Source organism: Brachionichthys hirsutus, chromosome 5 (assembly GCF_040956055.1).
Source record: "Brachionichthys hirsutus isolate HB-005 chromosome 5, CSIRO-AGI_Bhir_v1, whole genome shotgun sequence".
Taxonomy (NCBI): domain Eukaryota; kingdom Metazoa; phylum Chordata; class Actinopteri; order Lophiiformes; family Brachionichthyidae; genus Brachionichthys; species Brachionichthys hirsutus.
Window position 1 is genome coordinate 6,419,853 of NC_090901.1, and position 13,742 is coordinate 6,433,594.

The window sequence follows — 13,742 nt, forward strand, 5'->3', positions numbered from 1 at the left end:
CCAATGGGGCCTCAATTCTTTTTATTTTTGAATCAATAAGATTTGTGTCCAGAGATTTGTCCTATTCACACGGCCAAAAGTCGACCACACAAAGTTTTAATGTCTTTTTTACTCTGGAAGGATTTATGTAAAGTTCTGGCTGGTGTATTATTTCACAAATCCTAAAATAGGAATTCTGAGTATTGTATTCAAGCATCTTGAGGGTCCAGTTGTTTTCTAGAATGGTTAAACAAATGTGCCCTTTTATTGTGATTTCTTTAAAGGGACATCTTTGTTTAACCCGAACTGTTTTTTTTCCAAATGTTCACTCCAGTGTTGGTGCGGGTCCTCTTGGACGTAGCTTCATTACCCCTTTGCATGGGTGGGATCACAACATAAGTGGTCCTTCTACTGTTACCATGGTAACCACAGCTGAAATGTGATGCAGATACGAATAAATCTATGGATTTCACATTTGAGAAGGAATTCACTATGAACAGACGTCGACCACGCCCCCCCGTCATTATGACAGCGTGACAGTGGAAACGTGGATTACTCAGGATGATGCCTTTTTAGAGAGTTTTTATCTTGACATTTGATTTGTTGTCGATAAAACGGGCACCACTTACCGTTTCAGTTCAGGCTGAGCGAAGATCAAGTTGCGGCTGTAGAGGCAGGAAGCCGACTCGGGTCAGTAATCCATCCAGAGGAGCGGTCAGCTGTGATGTGTGGACAAAGCCTTTAGGCCAGCCCGTGCTGCCAAGCGCCGACCTGCGCTGCCGCTAACGAACCTGAGACTGGAGCAGAGCCGGAGTCTGCAGGCGGGGAAACATCCTGAGAGCTCTCACTGTGATGATGTGAGGACAACCAGAATGGCTCCGAGAGGTGCTTCTGCAGCGCTATCATCACGGAGCGCTCCCTGCAGAAAGACGTCATGGTGTTCATGAGATGCCGTTTAATCATTGGAAACTAGCCTAGCTAAATAGACGCTGACAGAACAGCCCACCCGGCCTGTCGAACTGCCACTGCACGCCTTGCTTAATCATGACCTAAATCCGTCATCTGTTTGGTTGCTGAAGTCAAACTTGGCCAGAATGCGGCACATCAGATTCTTCCTGGGAATGAGCACAGAGCCTTGCTGAACAAGGCCCAGCATGCATGAGGCTGTGGAAAATACGTATGATAAAGCTCATTTTGAAAGGCTTCAGGCTCCGTCAGCTCATACCGCAGTGAACTCAGCACATCTCTGCACCCCGGCTGGGAGTCAGAAAACTGGCACCAGTAAAGTACAGCAACAGGGAAGCAAGCTTATCAAATCAGGCAGGCTTATTCCGGTTAGCCGGGCTTATTTTCACATGATTTGGGGCAAATATACTGACATCAGGTCTGTGCTCAGTGCAGCAGGCTTGTGTCTTTACTGCTTAAACTCGTTGAAAGCATTGGGCTTGAACGGAATCTGTCCCGAGACGCTGCGAGATATAAATCTGCCCATTGGACTCCGGATGCTGGTGGCGGCGGCTGATGAATCTGAAGTCTGGGTGCTGATGAGCATGCAAGAGTTGTGAATGATAGAAGAGCATGTGCGATCATTTCGTTTTTCTTTGCTGGAGCTTCATTGGGTTAAAAGCAGACGAATCTGGCAGATGTCTTTGTCCTGAGGAGCAAAAAAAAATGTGTTTTTAATTTCACCACAAAACAAAAAATTACCAGGCAGATCTAATTAAGGATCGCTTAGAAATGTCGTACGCAGCCAAGAGTATAAAACGATCACACGAGCCGCTGACCAAGAAATAAATCGTCAGGCTTTCTAATGCCACGGAGCGCTGACACGGGACAAAACTATCTCCAGCTACACCTAATTAATGCTGCGTGAAATGCCACGCGCTGTCAGGTGTTTCTTAAGATCTTTGTGAATTAACTTCCTGTTCTTTCTGAATGCGTTGCTTAGCGGGCGCTTGGGGACGGCGAGCGTCACGGCTGCAGCTGTACTGAAAGGCCGTTTGATATTTTATGCAGAGGCCGAAGTGGTTTTTAAAACCCGGGTGGGCTTTCGGGACACCGTTTTACTTTTGAAGCTTAAAGGCAGGTGGAAATGCAGCCTCCGGTCATACGGCGCCACCGGCCGGCGTCTATTGACGCTCACTGGGGAGACCGAACATCTGGTAAGACTTCTGTTGAGAGGGCTTGTTCTTTACTGCTCAACGAGTCAGCTGGAAGGAAGACGGGACGAAGGACGAGTCGCCTAAAATGTGTGACCTCCTCTGAGCTTCTGCTGCTTGTCCGACGCCGGTCCCTCGTTCTCCATTAGTTCCCCCGATACTCTCCATCGATGTCTTTATTACCCCAGTCCCCTTTTCATAGTTTCACATTTGACTTTTTTGCAGACTGTCTTTCTTCACCTCCGCGTACTTTCCTCTGCTTCTCTCTATTTCTATCACTCCACATCTCGAACTTTCTTCTTCCTCCAAACCTTTATTTCAGACGGATTGTCAAAGTAGGGCGGCGGATGCGACGATACCAGGGATGGAAGAAGAGCGAGAGAACTATCCTGTGCTTAAATCTTTCGACACAAAACAGGAAATTGCTGCTGACGAACCGCAGACAGACAGGAAGTCGGGGACACACGCCTGAAACACCGCCGAGGTGTTTACTGCTCCTTGTGGATCATGGGATCGCTTGTGGAGCGTTCCATCGTCTGCCTCCCGTTCCTTCCTGACTGACACCCATCAGATTGAGAGTTAAGGAAGTGATGCTAAGTGATTTATTTTTTCCGACTGTCTCCCACGCACACGCCGCTGCTCTCCGAGATTTTTTCTTGTCAAGCTGCTCTCCACGGAGAGCAACGCTTTTTTGGTGTTGCTTAAAATTCTTCAGCAGGGACGTTCTCTGCCCGTCGGTTTGGTAGTCGTCCAGCATGGCTGCTCGGCGTGTGAGCAGCGAAGCAGAGTCTTCCTCTTCTCTCCCGCTGTCAGCGTCGTTCCCTCGTTTTCTCCTCTCGTTCCATAAATCTTCATAATCGCACTATTTTACAATTCAGAATGTTAGCATGAAAGGTGTTACAAAATGCATTAAAATTGATTTATTTGACTTGAAAATACACAAATTCACCAGTTTCACAGTGACTGCATTAATTAGTCCATGAGGATTAGATTTAAGATGTTGTTGTTGTTGTTGTTTTATTATCTATTCGCTCCACCTGGTTTGATTAATCATTTTGATTTTTACTTGTTTACTTGAAGCTTCTTTTAACTTCTTCCAGGAGGCTTAAGTTTCCTGTCTGTTTACTGGTCAGGATCGCACAAAATTTGACAGAATGGATTTCTCCCTACATGGATGGAAGTTGAGCCAGAATACATCACATTTAATTTTGGTGACGAACTTAAGAAGCAGGTTTTGTTTTCCTGTTTTTGAGCTGTTTTTGAATCCGACTAGCCACAAACGGAACTGGTAATTAATTCTTGTAATTCATGTTGTTGACAGGAAACCTTTTTGCATGAACTTTTGAGAGAAATATAATCCTTCACTCTTCTGCCGAGCCGGCTCTTGATTGAAGCGTTGGGAGTAATTCTATTTTCAGCGCCTCCTAGTGATTCATCCTCATCCATTGGTTGGCGGCGGTTTGGTGAGTTCACACTCTGCCTGACAAGCTGCCTTTCTCTTCCTCAAGGCATTGTCTTTTAAATCAGATACCATCCTGAATAAGAATCCAGCAGAATATGTTATCCTTTTCACCCCGATCCCGCTGCTCTATCGAGGACGGTGCTTTTCTTGTTTATTTCACACATCCTGTGAATTTCGCACCTCGGCTTGCGTCTTTGCTGCACCTCCCTGGGCCCGGGGTGGTATGAAGCATCGGGTCACTCATACAGCAGCTTGCAGTGAACTATGTGTGGACTTAACTTCTCACCCAGAGTGAGAGGTGGGTGGAAGATGAGCGAACGCTCACCCCGGCGTTGTGTCTTTGTGATTGGTCCATATGTGGGAGGAGTATTCTGCAGCGCCGCTTGAGTTCTCCACGCCGAAGAGTGAGAGGTAGTTAAGTCGGGGAACAGTCCATGACAATGAGACACGCTATAGATTTGGCAGTTGGTCTCGCGGGACGTTTGGAAAGCCTCTCACCGCTGACAGACGGACGGCGTCTCCCAGCTCACTTTAATTGGCCAAGAGTTTCAGCAGGAAGTTACCTGGATGGATGAAGACGACGATGAAGGCAGCGACGCATCCTTCCTAGTATGAAGGGATTATTTTATTTCATTACCAATTAACCAAAATAGAAGTCTGACTTGGAATGAATCTGTAGGGAAAACGGTTTGAAATCAGAGTGAGGAAGGAAACGTGCATTGATCCAAAAGCAGCTTGGAAGGAACCGGAAACAGGAAAAGAGAAACGGCTGCATCCGTTCCGAGTTGTGTTGTTTGGTGACATTCTGCTGTGAATGATCTAATTAAGTGTATCGGAACATTTCATGATAACAAAGCGGTGAAAGTCCCGGTTGAGACTCGAAGCGTCACAAACTTCCTGATTAATCATGAACAGAAAACGATTGAAGTTTCCGGGTATTTCCTGTGACGTCATCCTGGTAGGCTGACTCCCTCAGCGCTGCAGCATTTGCCTGCTATTCTTCCATGTTAATGGATTCTGTGGTGCATGGAGGCGCTCTCTGGATTTCACCTGCAGGTGGAGTCGCTCGGGTTTTGTTGTCGCTTCCTTGAGGGTTGTTGGTCGATGTTAAGCCTCCATTAGTTCCTTTGGACTGAGCACTAACTGCCGCTGTGGAGTTCTGAGTGCATTTTCTTAAGTATCTAATTATAATTAAGGATTGTTTTCATGGTTTTTTAGCCGCTAAAAACACAAATGAAAAATGATCAAGATAACTAAAGGTGTTTTTTGAATGTGCAGCCACTACAGTCTTTAAGTTCAAAGCGACACGGCGCCTGAGCAGAGCCGGTTGTAGCTGTGGGCATGGCTGTTTCCTCCACTGATGGCAGCATCCAAATTTAATTCTTATGTCTGGCGGGAGACACCGCCGTCCCCAGAGACCTGAAAAAGCTTCAAAAGTCAAGAGGAAGCTGTAAAAACACGCCAGACACACATCCGACACAAGACGTCTGCCCTTCATCCTCGCATCGGCGGCGTGCAGACTCATGCACTGATGGTTTAACGGACATCAACGCTCAAGCGTTTGTGCTGAAAGGCAAACTGGTGGCCTCAGTCGTAAGGATCCTCCAACGTGAACAAAGACGGCCTGAACGAGCTTTAGTTCCTTTATTTTCTTGATCTGAATTGATTTCCATCTCTTGCAGCGATATTCACAGCGGGCTATTGGAACAGGGCACTAAGAGGGTTCCAAACCCAATTTCATTCTGGTGCCAGACAGGATGACAACACCTCTACAGCACATCACACGCTTCTCTCTTTCATCTGACGCTAAAAGCCTTTAACGCATCACTTTGCCGTGAGGCTTCATTCAAGTCCCAGACGCACGGAGATCATTTTATTCATCAGTCGTCTGATGATCTCCTCTTTACTGATGAGTAAAGAGGAGTTTTTGTTCTTCCAAAAGTCACCCACATGTAAAGACCTTGCGTGACGCGACGTGGCCCATCGTGATGCTCCTTTCTGTGATCGCTTTTCTCCTCTAAACGGATATTGTCAAGGCGGCAGCGGAAGGCTGTCTGTTCAGATCAGAGTACGGCCGATGGAATTACGATTGAAATACATTTCGCCCCGTCGTAAATTTTTAATAGGGTATGTCAAAATGCACAACGATGACAGAAAGCAGCGTCCAGAATGAAACGCTTTTACTTGAGGTTAAAGACCGCTGTCAGCCAATCGATGGAGATGGAGATTGAAGCGGGGGCGAGACAGTTTTTTAGGCCGGCGTGTTTTCCTTTTTTTTCTACTTGTCTGCATTTGTGCTCGAAAATTACATCATACATGGTGTTCGTCATTGTTTGAGTTTCATGCAGAGTGAGAGCCACAGTCATTAGCCCAGCAACCTCCACTGACTCAGTGACCGGTGGCAGGACTTAACTCTCGTATTGAGTTTCGATAGGTGCTGGTGTAGTGGATCTGGCATGCATGAAACCTCCACCAAAGGAAAGAGGGCAGAACAGCACCCAGAGAACGACCCCCTGCAGAAGGGCCAGCCCAGGGTCCCGGAGCGGCAACAGGCAAACGTTAAAATTCCACCACATCTGGTCACATGATTGAATTACGATAATAAATGACAAAAATACTCATTTATTTGTATCGCTGTTTTTATAAACTCTTAGAGTCCGATCTAATTGTAAAAAGCGAAATAAAAAAACAACACGGGATCAATAAGAACAAATGGACGCAAGCCAGATAAAACAGGACAATAAAACTAATGACAGGGAGATAAAAGCTTCCTATAGGAGCAAGTGTTGAGAGAGGAACCCGTCTTTGGCGACTTTATTTCCTCAGGCAGGTGATTCCACCGCGACACCAGCAGCGGTCCATTAATGGCCCCCGCAGCCATGTCCCGGTTGTGTCCCGGTTATTATCTGTGTTTCCAGAGTGAAAGCCGATCTGGATGGTGTCGAGGAACGATGGCGTGCCTCCACTCCTCCTTTGTTAATCTAACAAATTGCTCTGTGTTTCCGTCCCCTGGGAAACGTCTCCTCCAGCTGCCACTTTACGGCGGCGTCGCCAGCATCTGTTCTTGTGTGTTACAATGTTGTGGGTGTTTCTGCCTCCATTCTCTCCTAATTGGGAATTTGTATTCATGGATTAGCAGCAGCCCGTCCCCTCTCTTCTCTCATCTATAACCACAATCGCATCGACTCCACCCTAATCCCCAGCCTGCCTCACAATTTTGAAATGCTAAAAAGATTTTTGTGAAGGATTTGTAGCAGCTTGTTAGCCTCACACACCTGCCAGGTAGCTTCTACGTTTATAATGAGGCTGCGGACAGAAGCTTTTATCCATGCCGCGGCGGCGCTGTGATACACGGCAACCAGAATCAGCATCTAAAATTAATCCATCTGTTCTTACATAGTTCCCACAACTTTCTTTTCTTTTGCTGTGACTCCTCCCTTCCTCCTTCCTCGGTATTCCACTGCTTTGATTTGTCTTTCCCTCTTTCTCTTTTCTAGCCGGTGCCAGCCGGTAGCATCATTATTATTTCAGCTTTCTCTTCGTGTTCTTCATTTGCTTTGTAGATCAACTTCAAATGAAAGTTATGAATGCTTTGCTTTGATTGGGTGAATGCGGGCTGTCAGCTCGTCCACAGACCAGTGGATAAATGTTTATTGCATTAGATACTGTATGTCGTAAATAGTCTGTCCGACATGTCAGCGTCCAACCGGTGTGGATCCCTCTCCATCAGGGGAACCAGAACTCGTTATAATTTCCACCAATCATCCTCCGGGTCAACAGATGTTTGCAGCCCAGATGTGGGGAGATTGTTACGCTGGAATCAGAACCAGAACTCAAGAAAAAGCTTTGGTTGCAGATGTGTTTTTAATTGAGCACAGTTTTCTATTCTATTCTATTCTATTTCTACTGTTGTTTCCGCATTTAGATGGAAAGATCGAAAAACTTCATCGGCGATTGGAGGCAATATTATTCAACCAGCCCGATGCTTGCAATATACTGAGCCCATAAGAACCGTTTAGAACTTTAGATGAGCCAAGCGCCGCACATATAACAACATTTTTCTATGGCCTCCATTCTAATGTTGCTTCTCTCCCAACTTTGTTTCCAACTATTGTCAAAATATTCATGAATCTAAAGCCCAAAATGCGTTTTGGACTGTTTTATATTATAAAATAATTATATTTACATGTCTTTAGACTTGATAATTATAACTTTGATTAAATCTATAAACGATCAACAAACTCTCGAGTGGCTTTGCAGCAGTTCGGCTTAAAGTAAAGACTGTGAACGCCGCTGCTGCTCGGCGTGAAGCAACACGAACGACACGAGATGGAAGATCATTTTTCATGCAGTTGCTTATGTGGTGCACGGCGTTTCTGAATGTTTCCTGTCACTGCTACAAGCCTTATGAAAGTTTAATGAGCAGGAAAAAGCTGTTAATGTATTCTTTGCTGGGAAACTGCGGCGCTGCAGCAGCCGAACAGACGAGGACAGACGGAGCAGTGTGAGCGCTCCAGCCTTTCAGTCGTCTTCCAGTGCTCGGTCAGGACATCGTTCCCTGACAGGAAGCTATCCGACCCGACCGGGTCGGACATACTTCCTGCTGCAGTCTTTCCTCTCTGACCTTTCAGCGTCCCTCGCAGACCTCCGTTTCATGGGCGGCCGTTAAAACCGGCCCGCTCTATGCTCTTTCCTCCCTCTGTGTTTTTGTGCTCATAAACAAAAATCCCAGCGAGTGGCGGCTTTATCCCCACGACGGGCCCGACGGCGTGGAACTCATCACTCCCTTTGACTGGGTTACAACTCGCCTCAGCCAAAGGTCAAAGCACTTCCTGGACTTTCACTCCCATCATGACCTCCTGCTATTCCCTTCTCTCTTCCTTCTGTTCCACCAAACTGAAACCTGCTTCCTTCTCCCTCTCCTGCCTCTCTGACACCTGCTTCATGGTTTTCCACCTCTTTCCTTTTCTGCCTTTCCACCGGACACACGCTGCTCATATTCCTTTTTGTCCCAGCTGTGTAGAGGTCTTAGGTTGTAGGTCCATAAGGTCATAGGCCACCTACCAACAGGTCTTGTCCCGGTACCGGTCCGTGGCAGGAAATAGGTTGGGGACCGCTGCACTAGAGGACATAGATGGAGCTCAAATGGGTCTTCAGTTTATTTACAATATGACAATGTCCTAAAACATAAATGGCCAGAACACCGACATGAAGACGACCATCCTGGGCTCGGCCTCCAGAGAAGCCCCCATTCTCATTGAGCCTACGATGACCTTGGAAATATTTCAGCTCAATCAGAGGACAAGTGCACGTGTTCACGACAGAAACGACCAAATCCACAGCAGGAAGCTACGTTTCCTTAATAGCGTAATAACTACGCCAGTCATTTTCAACCAGGCTTCACCTGAATGATGACAAAATAAAGACGATGGATAAACCCTCCTCTCCTCTTATGCCGTCCGGAAGAACGCCACGGGAATGCTATTTCAGATTTAAACCAAGCGCCCGGTCTGAAAGCCTTTGAGGCGTCCTGCATGAGTGCCTGTAATCTGCAGTCTGCAAAAACACCGTCTCCATTTCCAGATTCACATCAAACGCAAATGTCTTCGTTTCTGCTGGAGCGTTCTCATTTCTTCGAAAGCAGAACCTTTCCTTAAGAGGAAAAAAAAGAAGTGCCTTCATGCCGGTTGATTTATTTTTATTGTAATGACAACATCCAATTTGTTATCGCAGCATGAAAGCATTTTGCTCGAGTTTCCTCATCTGTCAAAACCCATTTTCTACGTTATGCCACTGATGAAAATGACTTGTAAAATGGTAAAATGGCTCTATAAACAAATCAACAACTTATGCCGGCAGGAGACGCAGAATATTAGCACCTGAAACGGGGATGAACTGCAGCCGTTCTTGTGTTCGCGTGTTTTCTCATAAACACAAATAAACAAGCCGGTGGTCCGGATCTACTCGCACAGGTGAAGCGGACCTCGTCTTTATTAATTGCAGCTGTTGGTTTCTGGTACCAGAGAGAGCGAGCCAGACGATGACAATGATCCACGATGACTAATGTGATGCCGCTTCCTCAGGTGGAGGCGTCGCACATTACACCTGACATCGGTGTGATGGATTACCAAACCCTCGGGTTATAATATCTTTTAGGAAATGCATTCAGTGACACACACACACACGCACACACGCACAAAGCTACACACAGTATTATGGCTGTCAAGACAAACAAACTATTTCTTGTTTTTCTGTTTGTGTTTCACGCAGGCTGCATTTCTGCACCTCCTCGGACCAGCTCTGCTTTATTTATGTTGTTCATCCCATTGAAGCCGGTTAGTTTCATTATTTTTTGCCATTGATTGTAGAATAAATAAAGAATGAGGGTCTTTTGTCTGATCTTCATCTCTTCCAGTTCCTGGTTCCACCTTGTTCCTCTTCTTGGTCCACATTTCCAAGCAGTTCTCCTCTATTGTGCTTCTTGTAAACATTGCTTGCGCTGATAGAATATATCTTCTAATTCTTTTAATGCATTTATTTGCACGTTTTGTGAGTATAATCTGTGTCAGAGTTTCGTTAATCCTCTCCTTTTTGGAGCTTTCAGTGTGTACTTAATCAGTGACGTTTACATTTTGCAAGTTGTTGGAATATGAAGTCGCTGCGCTGAAGAAATGACGTACGGATTCTGCAGTGCAGAATTATTGCCGTTGTAAAAACTAATTCCGGGAGCGTTGCGGCTGGAAGCCTTCAGGAATGACGAAGTGCTTTGTTTGCTTCACATGTTTGTGGTTTTGCTGCAGGCGGGCCGAGCTTGCTGTTCTGTGCAGTTCAATTATGGCACGTCGCTGGAGGAACAAGTAAATTAGGATGTAATTGGACAGATGATGCGCCGTGGCTGAATAACCTGCTGAGCTGAAACCGTCTGTGTGAAGTCGTGTCTGACAAATGATCGAAGTCGTCATGCTAAACGAGGGGAAGCGTCATTTATCTGGAGGGGGCCAGCTTGTTTCATCAAGTTGTCTCCGGTAGATAAAACCTTTTGTGTCCTCCCTCTAGGAGGTGCTGACACATTTTGACCTAAGCTGTGAGTTTTACCTGACGGAGGCCCCAGTCATTCATCTCTTCCACAGCCCCTACGCAGTTGTAATTGCATTGGTGCAGCGTTGATTTTTTTTATTAGACACCTTTTCCCTATCTCCCCAGGCTCATTTTCCTTTATTAGACAGGGATTGGAAAGACAATACGAAGCCTCGTGCTGCCGCACAGAGAGTTCCTCCAGGCGGAACTTCAATCCAAAGTGAGCGAGGGCATCGAGACCATTGAGGGGGGTTTAACGCTGTCCCGTCCACTCGTGCTTAGATTATTTTAAGAAATGGGCAAGTTTAGTATTCAAGGGTTGTCTCTAAAAGGATCAAAATATCTCATTTGGTGTTTAAAGAATTCAAAACACAATCGCTGTTTTGACCTTAAAGGCCTCAGAGGCTCAGAGGAAGGTCGTCCAATGACACGAGTCAAAAGAACGAACTAGAGACGAAATAAACTCACAGGAATGTGATTTCAAAAGCCGTCATTAAACAGAGATAAAAGTCTGAGACGCGGAGTGGAAGGAACGAAATGCTTTTAAATGGACATTGATTATTAAGGTCATTATCTTAACCCACACGTCTTTTATAGTTGGTCTTCAAAATGTCTTCATTTTGCTGTTGTAAGAAACAGGAAATGGTTATAAATTCACTCCTGCACCTTTACCTCATCGTTCACCAAAACCTCTTCATCGGCCGCTTATCTCAGCGTTTTTATATTTGTTTCCATCATCGAGAAAGCATTTCATCAGCCGCTCCACGCCGCTCTGTCATTGGATATACGTTTGCTATCTGCTGTAAGATCAAACGAACATCTTTGAACACTCCAGAGGCTTGGTTGATATTTGAACATACATATTTGAACCCGAACGGCACCTCGACTGAAGCCGAACAACCGTGTGCACATCGATTTTATCCCATCTGACCCAAGTCCTCCCACCCCCCACCAAGTTTGATGGAAAATCGTTCAGTAATTTTGTTCACAATTATTGAAAGCTTTTTTGATCAATCTGTTTTACAGTAGTTCTTGTGGGCCTGCACCAAAATGTCATTTCCTTCCCAGCCCATGGCCCCTCCATCCAGAGTTCTGTCTGACGGCTCTGGGAGGAGTCGAGGAGTGAAGGAGGTCCGGCTGGACCGAGGAGTGTTTGTAGGAGTCTCCTCCATCCCCGGATCTTTAAACCTCTCCATTTTGGATCGTCTGTATCTCATTCCATTAAAAGCTTTTTTCTCATTTCCCTTCTCCCAGCTGTCTCTCCATTCGCCGGCTCTCTTCCTCTGTCGTCTTCTTATTTTCGTCTTCCTCGCCCTGCTCTTTCTTTGTTGTCTTCATTCTGTTCGGCTCTAGCACTTCCCACCCACTCGTCCTCCCCTCTTCATTGTTTGACATTTTAAACCCACCCTTGTCATTTCTCTTCTTCTCCTTCTCCCTCATCGCCCCCTCTTCTCCCTCCTTACCCGACCATCCTCTCTACCTCTGCTGACCTCTGCTTCTGCTCCACTCGTTATCTCCTCTAAAACATTCAGGAAGATGTCCTGAGCTTTTAAACATTGGTAAATCACAGTCATTTTGTGACATTATGATAATTACCATAAACAAACAAGGCCATTACCGGCAGATCTGCATCTCCTGCCCGCCTCCGGCAAGCATTTTGAATTCTTTCTGGCTGTGCTGCCATTAAATGTGTTGAACTCCTGCACAAGAGGAGGACTTCTTTTCTTTCACCCAAACTGAACCGAAGAATTGAGTCTCTGGAGAGGACAGACGATGGAGGGAGTAAAAGAGGGGTGGAAAAAAAGTTCATTTAAAAATGTTAATAACCTTTCTGCAACTAAGAGATATGTAATCACTGCATCTGGGTTTCTATGGCATTAAAAACAGAACTGCATAGTTTTATTGCTTTTTAACAAGAATTAGGGCAACACTACGCTTGTTGGCAGCAGGAGGGATGTCCAAGGTCGGCCCCGGCGTTTGTCTTTCTGTCCGTCCGTTAGCAAGATGACTCAAAACGATCTGGATGGATCTGGAGGACATTTTCAGGAAAAGTTGGGAATGCTACCAGGAACGGACGATTACATTTTGGTGACGATCCGGAAGAGATCCTGGATTATGGGTTAGGGTTAGGTGTTGGTGTGTGTGTGTGTGTGTGTGTGTGTCTGAGAGTGTTGATCTATAGATGCAGGTGTGTGTCTGAAAAATGAGAGGCACAATATGGATGCATGAAGCAAAGACAATAATGGCTTTAGTGGACCCAGGAATGGTGCATATGGACGCTCTAATTCCATTCTAGTCTGCGCCTCATCGGATCCACCATCCCGGTATTTATATCCGATGCACGGTGGTTTCGTGTTGTCTGTAAAGTGGCCATGTCTCTACGGAGAGACCAAAGAGACTCTAGAATAACAGATGGCTGCTCTAAAACAGCACAGAACCAATCGCTTCTGACACACTTTGCTTTTAAAAAGTCAAGAACACTTTGCCGACCTTGGACGAGGGCGCTCGCCCTCGGTCGTGTCTGTCAGTAGGTTTAGGCCTCTCCTCTGTCACCTCCTTGCTTCCTCCTTCATCAGCATTCATTCACTGACAAATTGCTTCTCGTATACCCCCCCCCCCCCGCCCACTCCCCATCTCTGTCTCTTCGCAGGCTGATGAAGTCATGACTGTCATTAAGACCAAGGCTCAGTGGCCGGCGTGGCAGCCGCTCAACCTGTAAGTATCAGTTAGCGTCACCTCCACAAAGGTGAAGAGCCGATTCTGTTGAACGATGGGCGGGAGAAGAAAGGTGTGAAACAGCCAAATAATTGATTTTCATTCTTCTGAAGGGTCAGACCTAAAATGTAAAGACACACCGATCAGACATGACTTTAGTAGCTCCGACAGGTGAAGGGTATAAGAAGGAGTCAGCCTTAGAGGTCGATGTGTTGGGAGAACAACGCTTCAGGAGACCGGGTCAGAACATCTTTCAGTCCGACCCAACCAGGTGGTTGGGTCGGACTCAGAGGTCCAGAGTCCATGCGTGGATGGATCAGCGCCGCTTTGGTGGCAGAAGGAGGGCCTAC

At 46.1% G+C, this 13,742-nt stretch overlaps 1 protein-coding gene across 1 annotated transcript in view; it reads left to right on the forward strand.

Annotated features, from left to right (window-relative positions):
• Positions 1–13,742, forward strand: part of LOC137893638 (spondin-1-like) — a 39,950-nt gene that overhangs the window by 16,990 nt on the left and 9,218 nt on the right. Inside the window, exon 7 of the mRNA XM_068739054.1 lies at positions 13,328–13,392. Within this exon, the coding sequence (XP_068595155.1) occupies positions 13,328–13,392 (65 nt within the window). The remainder of the gene's footprint in view (positions 1–13,327; positions 13,393–13,742) is intronic.